This window comes from Citrus sinensis, chromosome 1, assembly GCF_022201045.2.
Source record: "Citrus sinensis cultivar Valencia sweet orange chromosome 1, DVS_A1.0, whole genome shotgun sequence".
Classification (NCBI taxonomy): domain Eukaryota; kingdom Viridiplantae; phylum Streptophyta; class Magnoliopsida; order Sapindales; family Rutaceae; genus Citrus; species Citrus sinensis.
Genome location: NC_068556.1, coordinates 20409362 through 20428044, shown reverse-complemented (window position 1 = coordinate 20428044; position 18683 = coordinate 20409362). Strand labels below are relative to the sequence as shown.

The 18683-nt window shown below is 35.2% G+C and overlaps 2 protein-coding genes across 2 annotated transcripts; one reads left to right on the top strand and one right to left on the bottom strand.

Annotated features, from left to right (window-relative positions):
• Window positions 1–541: 541 nt before the first annotated feature.
• LOC102609707 (uncharacterized) lies at window positions 542–3142 on the bottom strand. Its single transcript, XM_006489429.4, has 2 exons — window positions 2830–3142; window positions 542–778 (listed from the first exon to the last, which is right to left on the bottom strand). Exons 1-2 carry the CDS (start codon window positions 2956–2958, stop codon window positions 677–679), a joined length of 231 nt encoding a protein of 76 aa, XP_006489492.1. The 5' UTR covers window positions 2959–3142; the 3' UTR covers window positions 542–676.
• A 13375-nt stretch (window positions 3143–16517) lies between these two features.
• Window positions 16518–18169, top strand: LOC102617627 (CBL-interacting serine/threonine-protein kinase 4-like). The gene has a single exon (XM_015533612.3). It carries the CDS (start codon window positions 16608–16610, stop codon window positions 17961–17963), a length of 1356 nt encoding a protein of 451 aa, XP_015389098.2. The 5' UTR covers window positions 16518–16607; the 3' UTR covers window positions 17964–18169.
• The last annotated feature ends 514 nt before the right edge of the window (window positions 18170–18683 follow it).

Sequence of the window (18683 nt, the reverse complement as noted above, 5' to 3'; positions counted from 1 at the left end):
TAATATTAACATTTTAGCATTAAAGATAATGGATATATTTGTCTAAATAAAAAATACATAATTTTTTTTCCTTTCAAATTTAATATTAAACCAACCCATAACAATTAATTTTTGCACTCCTCTCCGCTCCTCTCATCACCTCTCCACTACTCTCCTTTTTTCTCCTCTCCTCTCCTCCCCTTTCTTAAAATCAAACACCACCAAAGGAGTAAGGACTGACGGCGTCATAGGCCGGGTGAGTAAGAACTGAGAAGAAACCTAGAGAAATGTTTTCCGGCTCTCAACTTGAATCATTTGAGGACATTATGCATCAAATTGAACTTTCACCGAAGCTCCACAATTTTTTATGCTTCATTTCATGTCTGGCTTAAAGAGGACAAGGCACCGATGAGCCAATATTTTGCAAATGGAGATACATGTGAGGAACTTTTGGAAAATCTCCATTCACCATCAACTGCACATAAATCTAATTGAAAACGTATCATCTTCCACACAAATAAATGATCATTTATGAAGCAATCAATGATAATAAGGCATAACATCATCCAAACAGATGTTTATTTTTATTCTCCACTTCTTAAAGAAAATCCTCAAGACTTATTATATACATTACAGACACCTTGACTTCTCAGAACAGCAATAGAATACAACAGTAACTTACGACACTAAGAAGTGTTTAACGAATGTTCTTATTGCGAGCTAGTTCTCGAGCCATCTCCCTTAGTTCCTCTGGTGATGGCGGCCTTGGTCCCTCTGGGGGATACTCTACGTATGATCGCTTCACACCAAAAGAAGCACAAATGATTAGAATTTAGACAGCAATACAAAATAAAAGCACATTCCTGTAAAGAACATCCCCAATGATTTGACAAATAGATTTTAAGGAAAAAAAAGGATCCACATCTTAAATTTCAGATATACAGTGTTAAGAGTCACCACCTATAACAAATTCACCAACATCTCAACCCATTGTTGAGTTGATATCTAGAACCTCATCCACAGCCCTTATTTGATCTTTTCTTTTTCACAAAACATTAACAATATGCACAATTAGACAATAAACTCTGAGTAAACCAGAAGCCCCCACTACTTTGACCATGCAATCCAGTAACTTCTAGTTTTAGAAGGAATGGTTTCTCTGTATAATGCAGCAAATGAGTATCAATCAACTAGACGGCATCTTCTAGTGAACTACATAAGCTTCTAAGCAACATTCGGTTGAAACCATCATATTTTGACAGTTCTTACCAACAGATTAACAAGTAAGCTCATGTAGTCAAGTGGTATTCATGGATCAGAAAAAGAAACTGATAGAAAAACTTTACAATGGACTACAAGAGAGAGAAAACCTGTCTTCCAACCCAGTAGCGTTCCTTGAATAACCAACGAAAGTTAAAATGCTCATGTGATGATCAGGTCATGAATGAGGAAACCCCAAAAACCCAAAAACATCTCCAGCATAAGACAGAAGATGCCGCCACTCAACCAAGTAGTGGTTTGCAAACTCCAAAATACCATGGTATGGTGTATAAAAGGAATATGCTGACTAGCCAAAAATGAACTTAGGGCTTGCTAGAAGCTTAGGCCGTAGTTTTGGCAGAAAGAGGAACTGCTGCCCCTCCTGCACTTGTTGCTGGCATAAATGCCCTCGGTTGTCTCAAATCCAAGGGATTCCTCTTCTGAACAACAACGGCAAGTAGGATAGATAGTTGACCTTTTGAGGTAAGAGAGATGAACCCGCACCACATTTTATAACCTTCGAACTGAAACCCCCAACTAGAGATGGAATTCCAGAACCTAAACAACTCAGTTGAGAGCTTCGTGACCGGTTCAAGGGAAGGTCCACCAATGATTGATAGGCCATCCCCCCCCCCCCCCCCCCTCTCACCCCCCAAAAAAAAAATCCATCTCTTGATCCCTTATTCCACTAATACGTGCTTCAGCTTTAATTCAAAATGCATTAGTGAAGTTTTCAGTACATACCCAGTTGTACCTTTTCCCAATACTTCTATTTTGTCAGTAGCATGATGGTAACCAAGTCACCTCTCAATCAATGTGAGTAGGATTTGAACCAAAACCTCTTATACCGCCAAAAGAGATTGTACCAATTGAACCCAACTAACAACCACTAGTGCTGGATAACTAACATTTACCACCCACCCACTGGCCACTCATTCTGGAAAGTTAGTGGTATCAATACAAGGCAACTGTAGATTAAAAACTACAGTACCACAACCCAACTGGACATTTGGTTGACTGCTTTGAGATATGAATTAGCAGCACCAAATTGACATTACAACTTCCACAATTTGACCAAAAGCCATAAGTACAAAAAGTTGAGTGCATAAGAAATCATCTCTAGACACAATAAAAAGGAGTGGAGTACTAAAACAACAAGAATCCATCTTCATGCAAGTTTTCTCCTCGTTGCCCCGCTTCATATCTAAACAAGGCAAAGTAGGTCAACTTGAGAAAGAAAGAACCTTCGATAAGTCTCTTCAAACAAAAAACTTAACTAACCCAATAAGGTTTTAAAAGGCTGCAACTTGTCATGGCAAAGAAAAGAATGTTGGCACTTCACTCCTTGAAAATAGAAAGATAAGTTCACAGTGAAACCCCAATTACAAAATTTTCAGTTGAATTAAAAAAGCTGAAAATAAATGTAATACAGCTGAAACAAAATAATCTAACATAACACTAAATCTATTCAAAATCTTTACTGACTCAGGTAATAAGAGTTTTGCTTTCAATAACTTATGCAGAACTATAATCAGTCCTCAATACATAAACATAAACATAAATTTAAAAGCGAGAGACAGTGAGACTTACATTTCCCATAAATTTCTGAATATTTTTGGTGTTGTTGGCGAAAGTATACATTAGGAATACCGGGACGCCGACATAGATACCGAACTTAGCGATCTCCAGAATCCCTTTCGATGTTCCCAGTGCTGACATTTTTCTTTTTGTCGAGAAAATTGAGAGATGGAAATTATCGGAGAGTCTACAAATTTATTTATTTATTTATTTTACAGAACTGAAGATTTAGCTGGTTAGCAGGAAACCTCTTAAATAGGGGATGGGCGATTTCGGTTTGGATCGGAAAATTAAGAGATGAGTAGGTTTTTTTATACTCTTCCAAATTCCTTACTAACTTTTTAATAATATAAAATAGATATAAATCTTTAAAAAATTATGTGAAATTTATGAAAATAACCACAAAACTCTAAGGTTTTTGAAATATAACCCTACAAAACTATTTTTATCTTAATTAGCCAAACAAGTTTTTTGTTGAACCAACTTACCCTTGACAATCAGATCTCTCTCCCTTAACAAATTGAACCACGATATTCTCTCCTGAATCATCAAAGGCAATGGCGATGGTGACGAAAGACGGCAAACGGCAATGGCAAAGGTGACGGCAAACGGCAATGCCAAAGGTGACGGCAAACTCGAATCCACCAAATCAAACGAATTGAAAAGAGCGCAAATCCTTGCTGAGCTAACTTCATTATTTTTTTAATGATTTAAATGAATTTAAATGGGATTATAGATGATTATAAGTTGTCAGAGGAATATAATAAAAAGAAATTTGGTTAAAATGATGAGTTACAACTATTACACATTAGGCACTTGATGAAATGCCTCTTAAATAGTTGTATTTAGTTTTTGTATATAAAATGTTAAACAACGGCACGACGGGGTATTTGTTGAGTTGTATGTGTATTTTTTTGTACATGAGGTGCGATGGGAACTAAATTTGGTGTGATATGATGGCTTTCGCACCAAGAGATAGTTTCGATGCAATTGTTTTTTGGGGCGATAGCCATCATGTTGCACTAAATTTCATGCAGCAAGATGGCTATCGCACTTGCGTCGCACCATATTTCAACTTTTTTTTATGTTCTTAACTTGTTATAAATGTAATTAATATAATGATTTAATTGTTTAATTCATAATTGATACATAACAAAATCTAAAATAGCAAGGCATAGTCCACTTGAATTGAGGAAGGAACTGACCATGGTGAAGGCAGCTTATGGCAATCATTTCCCTGGGCATATCATGAGTATATGTAAATTGAATATAACTATAAAAGCCATACGAGAAATTTTAACAAAACAACAATTTCAACTATTCAAGAAAAATATATTTAGGCATTTAATTAAAAACACCTCTTCTTATATATTGGGGACACAGATATTTGCTTTAAAAAAAAATTAAGATTCTACAAGTAGCACAAGATCTTAGTTTAGAACTCGAGATGTAGTAACAAATATAAGGATGCATTTGTAGTTGACCATATTAGAGGTCATATATAACACAATTTGGACCATTTCATCATCAAATATGTTTATAGCTAATAAACATGCACGAGATGTTGTGCTTCTATATTTCAAAGTTATCTTCATAATGATACTATATTTGTTAGAATCTATTTGCAAAACCTCATGAGATATTATATTCATCAGGATTTATCTACAAAACCTTATATACTCTTTAAAAAGCTATTCAAATGTATAATATTTTCAAAAAAAAAACTTTATTCTTGGCATTCATGTACTTCATAAGGCCCCACTACTCGTGGTAACACATTTGAAGCACAACTGAATCTATTAAACCTGAAAAATATAAAAAAAAATGATTACAACTATAAAACATGATACAATAAATATGTGGCACATTTTACATGCTCATCGCACATACTATGATATATGCAACTGCCAACTTATGTGCAACTGGCACCAGTTGTTACATAAGCTACCGATCGCATATAATTTGGATTTCTTTTTTATCTCAAGATTTCTATTGTTTTTAATTTTTCTTTATTTCTCAACTCAAATCTAGGTACTTTAAAAAAATCTAAGTTGCTTTATGAATTGGAAAATAATAATATTTACAACAAAATCCACGTAAATTTCGAACCTAAACCCTAAGCTTAATACATTAAAAACTCATATTGTTTAAGAACATTCATTAACTTTAAAAAAACTCTCCATTGATGATTATATTTTCAATCGTGCAATGCTATATTTTTTTGATGAGTTTTGGTGATTTGTTGAGAGTGATGAGGTTTGGTGATTCGTTAAGAGTTATGAGGTGTTTTTTTTTTTTTTATGGAACTAGTAAAAGTGGCATTTGTTTAAAAATTTGTTGAAAATGATGAGGATTATTTAATCTAAAAATTTAGTATTTAACTAGTTATGATAAGAAAAGTTAGTGGGACAAAATTTAAAAATCCTAAAGTTTTGTTTATAAAATTTTAAAGAAGCGTCATAAAGATTTTAGAAGGGTGGCTACACACTCCAGTGTTAAGAGATCTTGATGTTATTGTTAAGAGTTGGGCTGACAAACAGATCCGTTGGTTGGTTTGAAAATGTAATTAGTAGCATTGTATTGGGCTGGACTCATTCTTATTGTTAAACTCCCCTTCCACAACTTAGGGCACAATGCTTATCAGCCCGATCAACAGTGATACCCCTCGTTTTGAGAAAATCATTTTATGTTAAATCAAAGGTACCTTGTCTACAGTACAGCGACTCAATCACATTTTGACGTATATATGTAGCTGTATATATATATATTTAGGTTATAATGAAGAATCTCATACTTTATTTAAAATATAAGATCATAATTAGAGTTATTAGATTCATCAAATTCAATGATCTATCGTCTTTTTATTTTAAAATTCACATATGATAGACCCTATTATATATAGATTTTAAAATGAAAAAACAATAGACTATTAGATCTAAATCCAATAGTTTAAATTGGGATAAGGTAAGTACTATCACATGCATTATTATGTGTGACAAGTTACGTGTCACGACTTCATTGGCTAGCATCTCACAGCTCAACCAACGAAATCATGACACATAAAAAATTGTAAATTGTATGCAACAATGCCCACGGTTTAGAGATCTACTGAAACTAATTCAGAAATCTATTCTTGACAAAATATTTATGGAGATATCTACCAGGCTACCACTACGAGACTACCTACAGTTACTGGAGAGAGAATATTTTGAGTCACTATAATCCCGGAACTTGTGACCTCATGTCATACTATCGTTAGCCATCTATATCCCCTTCCTACCAGTTATAATTTCTTTGCCAGCATAATAAATAAAGAACAGGGAGATCAGTAACATTGGTCAGGGACTCTGCAATTCAGGCGTTCTTTCGCACAAGGAGAGCCAAGGCATCCTCATTGACTCTCTAATAAGGAATTTTTATTAGGCTTAGGAAGATAATCTCCATTAAGTAGGGGTGAAAAGACATGCAACGTGTACTTTTTGTATAGAAACCTCGTTGCAGATATTTTCATGCGAACACTTCACTTATTGCAATCATTATTCATAAATAATGCTTCTAATTAATTAAGTCACTAAAATGTCTGCATCCAATTGGACGTTTGACATGGCATTGCCTCTAAATCGTATCATTTGCTTACTTATATACATTGCTTCGCGTTAAATCTTGTTTCTCTGTATCTAATTAATGCTTTTGAAATATTTGAAATAATCATTAATTCATAGCGAAGAAGTTGCCATCTTTTTGGTCACCATCAAATATGTTCCATTGTCTTGTACATCGTCAAAATAAATTGTAATACTGGTAATGATATGCAAATCTAGTACTCTCTTTATTAAACGATGTCTTGACATTGATCCACATGGATACTGCCATCCAATAATTCTAACTTTTGTGGCTAGACTAGCTATTGTTATTTCATGGTTGAGATTTTTAAGAATATACTATATAAATTACAAAGTGTTTATAAATCTAAATTCTAACCATATTACGTAGAGAATATGCTAGCTGTTTATAATTTTGGATGCTTTCACCAATCACCACTGGAACATTATTATTGAGAGGTAAACTAATACATCCAATCACATATGCCCTTCAACTATCAATAATTTGCTATTTATACATTTATAATTTAATTATTACGTTAATTTGATTTGTTGGGTTAGCTAATTGGACACTAGTGAACAAGAATCAAAAGGGTTTCCTTCAAATTTTAATTCTTCTCCGTCGTGTTTGTACTTGGAGGCAATGGCAAGTAGTCGAATGCTCCCTTACTGCATGTACATGTTGCTGATCCTATTGGGTTTGCACAGCCTAATAAATTTCCGATCTCCTATTTACTAGTATTAGAATAGCTTTTGATATATGCAATATAACAAATAATGCAATAAATTAGTTTGAAAAGTTGTGAAAATAAAATTGTGAAAAATCATTCACCACACTTAATGAGTATGACACTTTATTTTGAACATTTTTAAGAGAAATGTCGTTTAAATTTTATTTTATCTCTCTATCATTAATTTTTTTTCCTTTTTTCGTTATCAATATCATTGACTTCCTTTTTTTAGCTAAAAAATAAGATTCTTCAGAGTAAATTCAACAAGTACGTACGACATGCTCCCAAATAATGGTAAAACAAGACACGATCATGGATTTGTCTCTTTAATGGAGCCAGAAGTTGTGGGTGACCTAATTCATTAATTTTCATATTAAGCAACGACAAAAATTTGATATGAAAATCCAGGACCTTCAACTTAGTGGCTGAAATGGACCCTCCACAATAGGTAAAAGACACCCCGCTGCTTATTTATAATTAAAAGGCAAGGAGACCTTTCATGGCAAAGTAAGCTCGTATTAGCCATAATGCCATATATATTATTTAATTAATTTGCTTAATGAAATATTTTTGCTAAAGGAAATGATTATGAACGTTGTTGCTTGAACATTAAAAAAAATGAACGCATAATGAATTAAGCAAATGTTTACTATGAAAAAGATGAGCAGGCCACCAACAAAATCACTTCCGTAGAAGTGGGGCTTGGATTTGATTCAAAGGCCTATTATTAAGGTCGCCGTTCCGTTTAAACATTTATTTCTTTTTTTTTTAATTTTTTAAAGAAGATAAAAACAAATTTTTAAAGCATAAAGAAAATTAAACAAGAAGAAGAGACTCACTTTCCTTTAAATAAAATAAAATGAAAGCGTCTTCGTGCTTTTGACCAATGAAAGAAATCTTTCAAAAATATAATAGCCTAAAATACAAGTTTTTTTGTATGATATATGATATGTCTTTTAAAATAATAAATCCATACCATGTGTTTTTGTAATGCTACGAGAAATTTAAGGTTTTCCCGTTTATTAGTGAGGAATAAATGTAATTATTGGATATGTTCAATGCTTAAAAACAAAAAAAAAATGATAAATTTATACATGTTCAATTTATATAGAGAATTTATAGTAATTCTTTTCAAAAAGTAAAAAGATTGATATTTTCACCAAATTTTCGCTAGGATCTGACGTGAACCAATTAGGTGGTTTTCACTAGATCCAGTTCAAATTTGATTCAAACAAATAAATTTATATTTGAGGGGAGTTTGTGCTAAGCTTGGGTTTAGGTGTATTTTTCTGATATTTGGGGCATGTGGTTTAGCTGAGATATCCTAGGCGGTGAGCTAAAGTAATATGCATAGTGAGCTGAGCTAGTCATATGAGGAAAAATAGGTAGAGCTTAGTGGAGCTCCATAGGATTTTTGATATGTGAGGCTAATATGTGTTTAAATGTAACTCAGGTGTACTCGAGAGATAGCTTAGGTGATCTCACAAGATACTTAATGTAGTTAGGGCTTTCCAGATAAGCTCATACTTGAAACATAATTTGGACCTCAACTTAAAAATATAGTGAAATAAACATTTGTGTGTGTGTGTGTGTGTATATATATATATATAATACAATATTTACGTGGTTCTGCATTTGGCCTACGTCTATGGGAGCCAATCATCACCAATCCCTTATATAAGTAAGAGGTTACATAAGAGTTTACATTATCCAAGATGAATAACATATGCTAGATAGCTATATGGAGATATTTAGTCTTGATATGTATGAAGACGGTGAATAAAGATATGAAGAGTAATAATATGATGGAGAAGATGATAAAGGTGGAGAATAAAATTGGCCTTCCAAAAATGGAGAAGTGGGTGATGATCTAAAAGATGAAAAGAGAGAGAGAGTGTGTGTGTGTGTGTGAGAGAGAGAGAGAGAGAGAGAGAGAGAGAGAGAGAGAGAGAGGAGAGGAGAGGAGTCAAGGAGATGATAACATAAGAGAGCATGCTCTAACATGGGTGAATGAGATATTTATATAATGAAGGCTAGTCGTAAGGAGAGTGTATAAAAGTTAGGAATAGATGTCATCCTTAAGTTAAAAGAAAAGTATGTTTTTAGGGTTATGCATCATATTTACGGAAAAATGAAAAAAAAATATTTCTTTTATACTAGGTTTATTCTTTCTCATAAATATCTTAAAGTGTCCAACCTTGACCATTGATTTTCAAGACCATTCAATATAGTAAATTCTTTCAAATCGCATCTTTATATTGCTCTAAGTATTGTGCCCATTTTGTCCCTGTAATTCTTGTGTCATTCATTTATTAGTTAAAAATATCATTTCAAATTTACCCTAAAACAATGGATAAAGTCCAAATCAATTTTTTAACCACATATCTCTTAAAAACTATTAGACCAAACCCTGACAGCATTGTTATAGTCATTAAATTGAGAGTTTTATGTAGAATCATAAATCACTTCTAAAGTTATCACCCCCACACATAATTAGTTAAAATTTATTTCATCTCTCCATCATTATTTTTTTCCTCCTTTTTTCGTTATCAATATCATTGACCTCCTTTTTTAGCTCAAAAATAAGATTCTTCGGAGTAAATTCAACACGTACGTACGACAAGCTCCCAAATAATAGTAAAACAAGACACGATCATGGATTTGTCTCTTTAATGGAGTCAGAAGTTGTGGGTGACCTAATTCATTAATTTTCATATTAAGCAACGACAAAAATTTGATATGAAAATCCAGGGCCTTCAACTTAGTGCCTGAAATGGACCATCCACAATAGGTAAAAGACACCCCACAGCTTATTTATAATTAAAAGACAAGGAGCCCCTTCGTGCCAAAGTAAGCTCGTATTATCCATAATGCCATATATATTATTTAATTAATTTGTTTAATGAATTACTTTTGTTAAAGGAAATGATTATGAACGTTGTTGCTTGAACACAAAAAATAAAATAAAAATGAACGCATAATGAATTAAAGCAAATGTTTGGGAGAAATACGTCGACGAGACCAGGCATGGTGAGCAGATATCTGATGGCAGAGTTCTGCGAACCGGTATGTCCCGTAAAAGCCTGGTGCGCGGGGGAACAGGAGCAGAAATATCCTGCTCATCCACGAGCACGTCATCCGCGAGGCCAATTTCCTGTAAGAGGCATAAGGCCATTCCGGCTCGAGGTCGAGAGGCGAGGAGACCCGGTCGACGGCAGTTGGCAAGACAGGCTCCCCAGCCCGAGAATCTAGGCACGACAGCCACGCTTTCCCCAGAACCGTGGCGTAACACGCAAGATTTCACAGAACCACGACAGCCACATTTCCCCAGAACCGTGGTGTAACACGCAAGATCTCGCAGAACCACGACAGCCACGCTTCCCCCAGAACCGTGGCGTAACACGCAAGATCCCGCGTTTACCCATAACGCAGCAGTCAGAGTCCCATACCGTCTCGGAAAAAGCGGAAGACTGGGATTCAGGGGAAGCCTATAAAAAGGTAGCCAACGAAGGTAAGGGGGTTGGCATTTTTGAGATTAAAACAAAAGAAATTCGAAAGAAGAGAAAACTACGAAAAAGCCATAAGATATGTGGCGAGCGTTCCCCGAACCTTCATATCTGACTTGAGCGTCGGAGGGTTTGCGCCGGGAAAAACAACCGGCGTACTCTGACTTGTCTGTGTGCGCAGGAACCTCTGGAGAAGAAGCCTCACGAGAAGACCTTCTGGTCGTGAAGAAGTTAATCGGGCAGAAATCCTGGTCGTAGAACGAGGAGGACCGGAATCCCGCATCAACAGCAAACGTTCACTATTAAAAAGATGAGCAAGCCACCAACAAAATCACTTCCCTGGAAGTGGGGATTGGATTTGCTTCAAAGGCCTTTATTAAGGTCGTCGTTCCGCTTAAACATTTATTTATTTTTTTAAATTTTTTTTTAAAGCAGATATTAATTTTTTTATAAAACATAAAGAAAATTAAATAAGAAAAAGAGACTCACTTTCCTTTAAATAAAATGAAAGCATCTTTATGCTTTTCACCAATGAAATAAATCTTTCAAAAATATAATAGTCTGAAATACAAGATTTTTTATATGATATATTATATGTCTTTTGAAATAATAAATCCACACCATGTGTCTTGTTTTACTATTTGGTTCCAGCTCAAATCTAAATCAAAAAAATAAATTTATATTTGAGGGAAGCTCGTGCGAAGTTTGGGTATAAGTGCATTTTTCTAATATTTGGGGCATGTGGTTTAACTAAGGTATCTTAAGTGGTGACCTAAAGTAATATGTATAGTGAATTGAGCTGGTCATACGAGGAAAAATAGGGAGCACTTAGTGACACTCCAGAAGGATTTTATATGGGACCCTAATATGTGTTTAGGTGTAGTTAGGGTGTATTCAAGGGATACCTCAGGTAATCTCACATAATACTTAGTGTAGATAGGATATCTCAAATAAGCTCATATGTCAAACACAATTTGGATCTCAAATTGAAAATATAGCAAAATAAATATAAATATAAAAAAATATATTATTTATCTGGTTCGACCTTTGGCCTCCATCCACGGGAGCTAATTATCACTAATCCACTACATAATTAGGAGGTTATATAAGATTTTACATTATCCAAGATGAATAACGTAAGCTATATAGCTATGTGGACATGTTTGGTCTTGATACGTATGAAGATGATGAATAAAGATTTGAAGAGTGATAATATGGTGGAGAAGATGATGAAGGTAGAGAACAAGATTCGCCTCCCAAAAATGAAGAAGTGAGTAATGATCTAAAAGATCAACAGAGTGTGTCTTTGAGAGAGGAGATGAGGGGAGGCAAGGAGATGATAGCATGAGAGGTAGGGAGATGAGAGCATAAGAGAGCATGTCCTAATATGTGTGAGTAAGACATTAATATAGTGGAGGTTAGTGAAAAGGAGAGGATGTTTTTAGGGCTAATTGTCATACTTAGGCAAAAAGGACAATAATATTCATTTTGTACTAAATTTATTCTTTCTCATAAATATCTTAAAGTATCCAATCTTGAACATTGATTTTCAAGTTCATCCAATGTAGTAAATTCTTCCAAATGACATTTTTATTGCGTCCATTTCATCTGTCATTCATTTATTGGTTCAAAATATAATTCTAAATTTACCCCCAAACAATGGATAAAGTATAAATCAATTTTTTAACCACATATTTCGTAAAAGTTATTCGATCAAACTTTGACGGCATTGTTATAGTCATTCAATTGAGAGTTTTAAGCAGAATCATAAATCAATTTTAAAATTATCACCCCCACACATAATCAGTTAAAAGATTTTCTTGTGTTTTTATAAGGGATGCTGGGTGGGGTTATTTGAATTTACTATAGTACTCCATAAACCCACTTTTCCGTTAAAAAAAAATCAATTAATAAAACGGCCATGAGTTAAATTACTATCATAGACAATGTAATTAACCCACCTTCTCCACCACCTACAAACCCAGCTAATTTTAATTTATCTAGTTTTCTTTTGATAATTTTGCCTTATGCTCCTTCGTATACGCTTCTATAGCTATTTTTTTCTTTTAAATGCTTGAAACTGATTGTCAAAAGAAATCTTGACATAGACTAGACAACAAACTACAAATAAAAGTAATATTATTGAAGCATAAGGGAATATATATATATATTAAAAAAAAAAAAGGAAATCATCATGCAAGATGGGAAAGCCATTGGTGTTTCAATTTGTTGTTACATATGATTCGGTTATACTTTTTACTGCCATTAACATATTTTTCGTAGGTGATTCTGAATTTCTAGCGACAAAAAAATTGAAATTAATTTAATAAGGGTACATGGGGCATTAACACAGGTTTGTAAAGTAAAACTTTGATTTTTAGATTGTAATAGAGGTTGATTGAGAAAATGGGTTTAAATAGTGGGTTGAAACATACCAACTCTTTTCTGTAAGTCAATTATTATTATTTTTTAGCTCAAATGTTTAATTACTAAGTTAGGTGTTAGGTTTCTTTTATTCCTGGTGAAATGAAGAAATGGTTGACTGTAGAGCACAATTCAAGTTGAACTTGAGCACCTCAGTTGATTCTACAAGTATACTTCTTGAACGAATTAATTTCTCATTAAAATTCTCTCAATATATAAAAATACACACATAATTTTTCCCGCAATGAAATGAAATATCCAAACACGTGTTTAAAAAATTGAACAGTAATAACATTAGAGGTATAAAATTTTGTTCCAACTCCATTTAAATAAACCGACGTGTCATGTCGTGTAATTACCACATATTCCATTACCAAAGGTTTGTATCTAACGACCTGTAGTTTACTCGTTAAATTAATGGGAAATACGCGCGTGCTAGCTACCAGAACTTGTGCGGGGGCACCTAACTGTTATTACCTAATATAAACTTAATTTAGTAATCATTAATCACTATCAAAAGCTTATTTTAAAAGTCACCCCCCATATTATTATTTTAGTAATGACTAATCATCATAGTCACGAGCTCAATTTTAAAAGTCACTCAACACATATATATAGAGATGGCAAAACCCCGGGCCGGGTCCGGGTATTGTCATGACCGGACCCTACCCGGATGCAACCGATGTGGGTTCGGGTCCGGGCCGGGTTTTAATCTGGGTACCCAGATTTTATATTTTTTAATATTTTATGTGTATATATATTTTATTTTTTGGTAATTTTATAAGTTTTAAATTTATTTCAATAAAATTTGACATGAAAATATAAATTTTAAGTGTTTAAAACTTTATATATGTATAATAAATAAGTCAAATAAATATAAAATATTTAAAATAATATATATTTTATAATTTTTTTTAATAAAATCCGGATTCCGGATTTATCAAGTGATGCCCAAGACCGACCCGACTTCATACCCGGACCGAATATTATCCAGCCTGCAACATTCGGGTACGGTCCGGGTCCGGACCGGACGGATATTTTTGCCACTTCTACATATATATATATATATACCTGTATGTATATAACAAGTTCAACAATTACGTCTTCTCTTTCCTTACTTACTATGATATTAATTTTTTTTCATGACGCGTTAGAGCACGCGCGCGCGACGTAAGCGATGTATATCATTATTATATAGTAGGTGCTGCCAGGTTTCCCGGGCGGGCCCCAGTTTGACTGAGTTACTGACATGGCACGCTCAGGGCCGCCCAACTCAACCAAGTTTGAGTGACGCCGCGGGGCCCACAAATGCCGAACTATAATGATGAAGAGGGAGAGAGACACAACGAGTGGTGCGTCAGGCCACCTGATTTCAACCAACGGAGAGAAAACCACCCACAGGCCCAGACCAAAAGCCAGAAAGAGAGAGAGGGAGACTTTTATTAGGCTTCTAGTCTTCTACTCAGTTGCTGACTTCATTCAGAGTGTGATTACCAAAGTGCCCCTGGGAAGCAATTCGGCCTCGTGAGTTTTATGTTTTTTTGACCATTCGCGTGATGCATTGCATGCAACTATGCAAATTGCAAGCTGGATTGGCTCTGTGCGGATTCATGGGATTTGCCAGCCGCCAACCAAGCCGCGGAGACGTGAAGGTTCTGGGAAAACTTTGCAGCTTTAGATTTTTTTCTCATTAATTTGGGGCATAATAATAAGGCGGTGGCAATAATAATAATATTAGTTGCTGAATTTTCTTAAATAATATGTTACGCAATTTTAAATTAAATACATATATAAAATAAATTCATACCTTAAATTTTATGAACAAATTTTTTAAATCATATACAAGTCTTCTATTTTGGGTTTTTTTAAAGATTTTACCCTAGGTTTAGTAGTTTCTCGTTTACTAAATCTAAGTAGTTGTAACAAGCCATTTCACAAATTATATATACTACAGCAAAACCATGAGAATTTTCTTTTTTTTTAAAAAAAAATAAAATAAAATTATCACTGTAATGGTTCTCCATATTTGATACATTTTTGGGTTTCTTATCAAAACAAAATTTTGTTTAGATCATTAAATGGAATTAAAAATGCTTAAAATATTAATTTTGAAGATTTTTTTTTTAAAAAATATTTTGCAAATGGTACCCAGTAGGGGGGGATTGTTCTAGGAAAGCTTAAAGTGGGTAGATGGGTAGAAGACGCTAACGTTTCACTATTGATCAATTTGCAAATAAAAAAAATAAACGTGCAATGACTTCGGAAAAAAATCAAGAATGGACAAGTGAGCTAGCTAGGCTAGTGATGGCCAGTTAATTGGTGTTTGTTGACGATAGTCGCTGAATTGGACGAAGTCTCTTTAAGGTTAGGATTGAATACTAGTAAAAGCAAAAATATCAAAATAAAGTCGCAACTTGGCTAACTTTCATTGGTCCAAATATACATTTCACTTTCGAAAAAATGTTTTAGTGATATTTTTGTTTAATGTTCGTGTTCGGATGGACTGTCGGCACTTTGCGTTATAAACTATTTTGGCATTTGAAAATAAATAAATAAATAATAATTGTTAGTGGAAGAGCTTTTCACAAGGAAGCACAGCGTTCTTTCCTTTCACGGTTCATTTCATTTCCTGTCATCGCAAGTTGAGAATTAAAAAGAAGAAAAAAAATAATTCAATAAAAGCAATTATAGCAATTAATTAATTAAGATAAGATAATTGCTAATTATTATCCCTAGTTAGTGCGTGCTTACTTTCCAATGACGTTGACAAAATATCTTTTTGCATCGCATCTGGCCCTGGCCTCGGCCTCTGGCTCCCGTGCCGTATCTATATGAACGGTGTGAAATTTACCAATAATGCTAGCCTATTTTGTTTGTTTTTATTTTTTATTTTTTTGGGGGCCTGCTTCCAGCCATGATATGCGTTAAATTACAATGACGGTTCAAAATAATAGGAAAATTTTGTTTGGATTTCCTTTCCGTGAATATATCAAATGAATGGTGGAGTATTTTCATATCATAGATTCAGTCAAAGGTTCGATCATTCCAAATTTAATTAACAAAATCCAAATTTTCATTTGGATTCCAGCATTATTATTTTTATGCATAATAAAACTCTTATTTGCACCGTTAATAGTATGTTTTATTGGGATAAATTACCACCCGGCATCAGGTGAATTATTAGTATTCTTTTTCTCTGTTACAAAACTTTTTACAACATTTTTAATATTATTATTATTATTATGGATCCATAAAAAAAAAATCCCAAAAAAAAAAGTTTAAAAAAAAAGGATAAATAAAGCATATACAACATGGAAAAGGGCAATAAAGTAAACACACATTACAAGACTCCGAAATTTGCAACAGTGACAACCAAATAACAAAATAAAAAACCGAAAAGAACAAGAATTTGAGAGTACTATATAAACAGACTGACACCAACCATAGAGCTTCTGTCCCGTGCAGAGGTATTGTTGTTGTTGTTCATCACAAATTCTCGTTTGTAAAACCCTCCCGGGCGGCCGGCCATGGAACCAGGCTGTTCTCCACCCTCCGCCCCGCCTCCCCCGCCGCCGCCGCCGCCCTCTAAAAAGATCCCCACCCTCCTCAACAGGTACCAGCTCGGCCCCCTCCTTGGCCGCGGCAGTTTCGCCAAGGTACACAAGGCTAAATCCATCGCTGATGGTTCCATCGTCGCTATTAAAACCATTGAAAAGAACAACAAATTTCTCGACGCTGCAATGGAAGACCGGATCGTCAGGGAGGTTTCCGCCATGCGCCGGTTGCAAAACCACCCAAACGTTCTGAAAATTCAGGAAGTTATGGCGACTAAAACAAAAATCTACCTCGTGATGGAGTACGCAGCCGGTGGGGAGCTTTTCGGTAAATTGCGACGCGGGAGGCTCACCGAATCGGCTGCCCGGCGGTACTTCCAACAGCTGGTCTCCGCTCTCCACTTCTGCCACCAAAACGGCGTCGCTCACCGGGACGTGAAACCGCAAAATCTGCTGCTCGACAGAGACGGGAACCTCAAGGTTTCTGATTTTGGGTTGTCGGCGTTGCCGGAGCAGATCAAGAATGGGATGCTCCACACGGCTTGTGGGACGCCGGCTTACACGGCGCCGGAGGTTGTGGCTCGGCGCGGGTACGACGGAGCCGTGGCCGATGCGTGGTCTTGTGGGGTGATACTGTTTGTGTTGCTTGCGGGTTACTTGCCGTTTGATGATAGCAATCTTCTGGCTATGTACAAGAAGGTTAACCGGAGAGATTATCAGTTCCCGTCTTTTGTTTCAAAGCCCGCAAGATCGCTTATTTATCAGCTCCTTGATCCGAATCCGAAAACGAGAATGAGCATAGAGAAGATTATGAGCATTTCTTGGTTCCAGAAATCATTGCAACAACAGAGAAAGAGGGGGCAAGAAAGCAGTCTTTTTGAATTAGGGGTAGTTGGTAATAATAAATATATTCTTAAGGAGAAGATACCGGATATAGTATCAATGAATGCGTTTGATATTATATCATTATCATCGGGGCTGGATTTGTCAGGGCTTTTTGAGGCGAAGAAGAGGAAGGAGAAGAGGTTTACAACGAAGGAAAAAACAGAGAGAGTGGTGGAGAAAGTGAAGGAGGTTGGTGAGAGGTTGGGGTACGTGGTGGAGAAAGGAAAGGGGGATGTTGTGGGATTGGGTAAGCTGGGGAAAATGGTGTTGCTTGTTGAAGTTTTAATGGAGATTGCTCCTGAAACGTTTGTGGTGGGAGTGAAAGTAGTGGACAATAGTGTCTGCGGCCGCGTGGCGCTGGAGTTTGATGAGGGTGATTGGAATGAGTTGCAGGCGGGGCTTGGGGATATTGTTCTTTCTTGGCATACTAGTGATGTGATGTAATGCGAAAAAAAATGGTAAACTAGATTTTGATTGGGTGAAGGGTGAAAGAAAGGCCGATGATCTTTGTACATGGGAAATTTTTAATGTCATTAATGTTATAGGGATAGATTATGAGTTCTGACTTCATGTGGGGTTTGATTTTGTAAATCAGATCAGTTTTTTGTTTAGTGGATTTAGTTTGAATGGAATTCTCTGGTGTTTCTTCAGTTGCCTCTTCTGTTCTGCTCTCTTTGTTTATTATGGAAACTTTATTTGTTTTTCTAATCCCAAAATTCATGCATTTCCAGAGGTAGGAAGAAGCCAAATCTTTATGTTAAATGCTCTAATTAAACCAAAAAAAGATGGTTGCCTCAGTGCTTCCTGAAGGCGCAGAAGCAGCCTAATCAAAGTATTAACTGTTTGAAAAAAAAAAAGGAAAAAAGCAGCCCTCAGATGTAGCATTTTACCTATCGGGCTATCTGATATCACTGTCATGATTTCTTTATGTTAGTTGCCTAATAAGAATATGTTCATCTGCAGCGCTTCTTTAACAACACACCATCGTCATAAGCCACCAAAGTTCATGATGCAAGTGCTTTACTGAATCTGTTGTTCAAGTGGATGCTGGTATCCAGAAGTGTGGTGGTGATATTATTAATCTAATACATAGCAAACCAATTACATAAACGCAACCATTTAGGGTTAAGAATCGAATATAAAGATTCCAACTAAATGTTGTCA

Excerpts from the sequence above, each read along its gene's own strand:
- LOC102617627 (XM_015533612.3), top strand. The coding sequence starts at position 16,608 with ATGGAACCAGGCTGTTCTCCACCCTCCGCCCCGCCTCCCCCGCCGCCG.
- LOC102609707 (XM_006489429.4), bottom strand. The coding sequence starts at position 2,958 with ATGTCAGCACTGGGAACATCGAAAGGGATTCTGGAGATCGCTAAGTTC. Across the intron at positions 779-2,829 it reads TTCAGAAATTTATGGGAAAT|CGATCATACGTAGAGTATCC; the intron begins GTAAGTCTCACT and ends TTTGGTGTGAAG.